We start from the raw sequence: 4,367 nt of genomic DNA on the forward strand, positions 1-4,367 counted from the left end.
GGATAAAGCGTGGTTTTATAGTAATTGAGATGAGATGAAGTACGTTGTTTCTGGGAACCAATTGTATGGCTGACTGGATGTGGTCATTAAAGTCTTTGGCAAGTTGCATGAGAATTATGGAACGTATACTTTATTGCAGTTGAATTGGACTCGGTCAATCATTTTGGGTCATAAATACCCACGGAACATTGTTTTTGTAAGAACGACAAGAGTGGCTTCAAAGTCCATTTGAAATACATTTTAAATTCATTTAATGTATATTTTAAAAGACTTTTTCATTTATTTTGGATAAAAATTAAGAGATGCGTATATAAGCATAAAGTGAAGTAAGTGGAAAGTATGCTTCACGAAGCCCACCCACACCCCGTTGACGGACTGTTATCCAGAAGTTTCAAAGCGACTTCCGAGATATTTAAAACAATGGCATAAGTTAACACGTGCGTTTTATTTTGATTTTAAAACAAAATCCTTCATTCTTGTTTTTTATTTAACAACTAGTTGTGAGACTCGTATATTATACGGGTTGATTAAAACAAAATGTTAAGAATGAACGATTAAATAGAAATTTTATTTGAATTTGAAATTGAAATAAGTGAAAATTATGAGAAAAACATGCAAAAAAAAAAAAATAAATAAATTGAAATTATGTGTTTATTGTGTAGTAAACGGGTTAATTATAACAAAATGTTAAACATAAAGGTTTAAACTGTAAATTTATTTGAAATTTAAAATTTAAAATTTAAAATTTGAAATTAATAGTAAGTTTAATTTATAGAAACTAAATTAATGATATATTGAAAATGAAAATTAAAGTAACGACAAGTGGAAATAAATATATCTCAAATAATGACAAAATGACATGTGACAAAGTCATTTTCATTTATTATGGTAGATTTGATAAAGACCGGGTTGTAATTTAGACCAACAAAATATGGTGGTCGGATATACCATTTCACCATCATATTAAAAGACTACAAATAAATAAATAAATAAATAATCACCTCATGCTACCTATTAGGGGTGAACAAAAACCAAACCACAAACCAAAAAAACCGAAAAAACCGCATAAACCGAAACCGAAATGAAAACCGATGGTGCGGTTTTTAGTTTTGCAAAAACCGAAAATACTCGGTGCGGTGCGGTTTCTAGTCTCGTAAAAACCGAACCGCACCGCATATATATATATATATATATATATATATATATATATATATATATATATATATTAAGTGTTGATATTTATAAGAACCAAGAACTTATGACAATTAAAATTTCTATAAATGTAAATATCTATCTTATCTATCGGAGGATGACTTTATATTTTTAAGCATACATTCAGTGATATTTATAATAACAAATAATGTTTATGACATTTTTTTTAATATTTAAATATGAATAGTACTAATGATATAGTATCATTTTTAAAAATACATTAATTGATATTATCCTATGTACTTGTGAAACAAATATTATATTAAATTCGTATTATATTGAAGCATTAGAAACTTGTTGAATGAGTGGTTATGTAACTTGATTTCGAACAAAGAGGTGGTGGTATCGGTTTATATCCAATAAAAGATTAGTACTCCTCATCTGAGTCAAAGTAACTTGCTGAGTTACTTGAGTTTTAGTAAAAAGACAAAACGAAAAAAAAAAAAAAACTAATAAAAACTGCAAAAAAAACCGAACCACAAAAAACCGCAATAAAAAACCGCAAAAATCGAACCGCACCATGCTCACCCCTACCTATCATCATTTGTCAACAATTATATAAATAGATTAATTTTGGGTTCCCAATTCAACAGTTCTTGTTGTTGATTGGACCAAAATTTTAGTGGTATATGCGTCCCCTACCGCCATCATCCTCCAATTAATCCTTCTTGGGTGTAACCCCCACCCCTCCACCACCTAATCGAGTTCCCGTTTAATTTCTCCTCACTATTCCAAAACTCTCTTCGTTTCTATTCTGCTTCATTCTGCCATCCATACCCTTCACCGCCTCTCTCTTCTCCCTGCTTCGCACCTTGATGCTTCAGACCGCTCCCGCTTTTAATTTGGAACATCGATTGCACCAAAGAACCTCCGATTCTACCCTCCGCTTCCTCCACCTCGCCTGCACCGCCCCTTGACACTGTTCATCGGGTTAGTACAGGTTAAAGCTTTTTACTTTCCGATCCTTCTATTGACATTGTGATTTTTCCAGTTCTTTCTCCACCGCCACTTTCTCAATTCATCTTCCCCAATCGACGAAGGTAGGGTTCGTGAACTTCCCGGCAACGTCGCTAGATTGCCGTCGGAACTTAACGTCAACGTCGACGAACTTGTCGCATATCAAAGCAAAGGAGTCTCCTCGAATGTCTTCGTTAAAATCTGGTATTGAAGTCAAATCGAATGAAAGTGGTATCATCACCAATTCAGATGATTTGAATGGTACTAAATTGTAACAGATGCGAATTATAAAGTTGATTATCTCGAATATTCTATAACTATTTCATGAAAAGTAGGTTCGATTCGTCATGAAATATCAACAAAGGGAAAGCGATCCATTAATATCGTTTGGCATAAATGTTCTGTAGAGAAAATGGACAGACAGGAGTTGCTTCAGCAAAAAGGTTGCGTTGTTTGGATTACTGGCCTAAGTGGTTCAGGTCAGTAGTTTTAGTTCATAACAATCAACAAAAACTCCATTTTTTTCAAGCTCTCTGATCTAATTACACATAGTAATCAAGTCCTTTTCAGATCTGAAGATGCCTTTTAGATCATATTTCATTTTCAACTTAGTTTATGAACACGAATTCAGGAAAAAGCACCTTGGCTTGTGCATTAACACGAGCTTTGCATTCACAAGGGAAGCTGACATACGTCCTTGATGGTGATAATGTCAGGCATGGTCTTAATCGTGATCTTACTTTCAAACCTGAACTAATGACAAAAACTGCTCTATTCACTGGAGATTCAGAACTTCAATAGCTCTTGCATACTTTCAGGTCCATAATTCATATTTCATAAGAAGATTATAATTTCTCATTGCTTACATAATTATTGCTTAATATTGTGATATTTATGAATATTTAGATTGTTGGTAAAAAAAATACATAACAAAGTGATTGCATCTACTTTCTCGAGTTTTTTTTTTCTTTTGTGTGTGTGTGTGTGTATTTGTCAGATTTTGAATTGCAGGTTACCCACAAATCCAAATGTTTGTATTCAAGAGTAATTAAATTTTTTTTGCTTAAAAAATATGTTGATTTTAATTTCTTTCGAATAGCAAATTTATAATATGATTGTTCACATCTTCATAGGGAATATGCTTATTGATTCAATATTAGGTTTAGGTTTAAAACTATTGAAAAGTTGAGTCGATGTTGGGTTTTGTTTTGTTCAGCACTCTAGATATGATTATATGAATCAATGCCTATCAAATTTTTTATTTTTACATGAAAGTAGAATAGAAGGTCGACACGTAGGCAAAAATTGTAATATGAATGTGAAGGAATCCATATAAACATGGCATTCTGTATGGTAGTCTGGATTCTTCTGTGACCATTAATGCTAAATATGTGGATTTAGGGTTTGCCCTAATGGGTGCTTGATGAAATGTCTAAAAGAAATATAATTACATATGATAATCTTCCTTTTGATTTTGTTGCAAAATTTTGACAGGTTATGACACTATGGCTTAGGAGGTATAAAGGTTAAGGTTCCATGCTGTTATAAAAAGAGCTTTAAGTTTAATTTTAAATATTTTTGATCTTATTCGTGTAACCGGTGTTAAACAATATATATTTTTTCATATTATGGTTGTAGGGATATACATAAATATATGTGTATTGAATTTTGTTTGTTTTACACTCTACTAGAAACCGTGTTCAAGGATGTGATTGTGTAGGGATATATACAAATATATGTGTAGGTATATGAGTATGATCTTGTGTATGCAGACTGTATATTGCTATATGTTTGTTTTAATGTCTGTCTATTTGTGATCGTGTATGTGATTGTGTTTCACCATCTTTATCTATATGATTGTTTGATTCAAATCCGACCCCCGCAAAGTGGGGGTCCTTCACTAGTTAACATAAAGAATACTCACCTAAATCACGATATCATTTTTATTTTTATATTATTTAAATATAAAAGTATGTAAAATAAAAACTAAATTAATAAAATGATTTAAAAAAATACATTAGTAAAATAAAAATAATAATACATTAATAAAGATAATTAACAATGTCAAATTAATCAATTTAATTATATAGTATAAACATACCATTTGTATCATCATATGCCTCTAAAGGCTAAACACTCCACGTGTATTATTCACAAGCGTATAAACATTTATTAATAGAAAATGAGGCATCTACGAT

The 4,367-nt window shown here is 31.3% G+C and overlaps 1 protein-coding gene across 6 annotated transcripts; it reads left to right on the plus strand.

Annotated features, from left to right (window-relative positions):
- The first annotated feature begins 1,799 nt into the window (after positions 1 to 1,799).
- On the plus strand, positions 1,800 to 3,993 carry LOC111884247 (adenylyl-sulfate kinase 2, chloroplastic). 6 transcript variants are annotated; one of them, XM_023880559.3, is made up of 5 exons: positions 1,801 to 2,142; positions 2,204 to 2,430; positions 2,505 to 2,648; positions 2,801 to 2,987; positions 3,664 to 3,993. In XM_023880559.3, exons 2-4 carry the CDS (start codon positions 2,355 to 2,357, stop codon positions 2,968 to 2,970), a joined length of 390 nt encoding a protein of 129 aa, XP_023736327.1. In that variant the 5' UTR covers positions 1,801 to 2,142; positions 2,204 to 2,354; the 3' UTR covers positions 2,971 to 2,987; positions 3,664 to 3,993. The 6 variants fall into 6 exon arrangements, 2 of the variants coding, with proteins under 2 accessions (XP_023736327.1, XP_023736328.1); XR_002847662.3 differs by having other exon boundaries at positions 1,800 to 2,430; positions 2,577 to 2,648; positions 2,740 to 2,987; XR_002847661.3 differs by having other exon boundaries at positions 1,801 to 2,430; positions 2,730 to 2,987.
- Positions 3,994 to 4,367: the final 374 nt, after the last annotated feature.

The sequence above is a fragment of the Lactuca sativa genome, chromosome 7 (assembly GCF_002870075.4).
Source record: "Lactuca sativa cultivar Salinas chromosome 7, Lsat_Salinas_v11, whole genome shotgun sequence".
Classification (NCBI taxonomy): Eukaryota; Viridiplantae; Streptophyta; class Magnoliopsida; order Asterales; family Asteraceae; genus Lactuca; species Lactuca sativa.

What these genes read in the sequence shown, in the direction of transcription:
- LOC111884247 (XM_023880559.3), top strand. Translation starts at nt 2,355, where the DNA reads ATGTCTTCGTTAAAATCTGGTATTGAAGTCAAATCGAATGAAAGTGGT. An exon ending in CAATTCAGATGATTTGAATG is followed by an intron (nt 2,431 to 2,504) that starts GTACTAAATTGT and finishes CATGAAAAGTAG; the next exon opens with GTTCGATTCGTCATGAAATA. An exon ending in TACTGGCCTAAGTGGTTCAG is followed by an intron (nt 2,649 to 2,800) that starts GTCAGTAGTTTT and finishes ACACGAATTCAG; the next exon opens with GAAAAAGCACCTTGGCTTGT.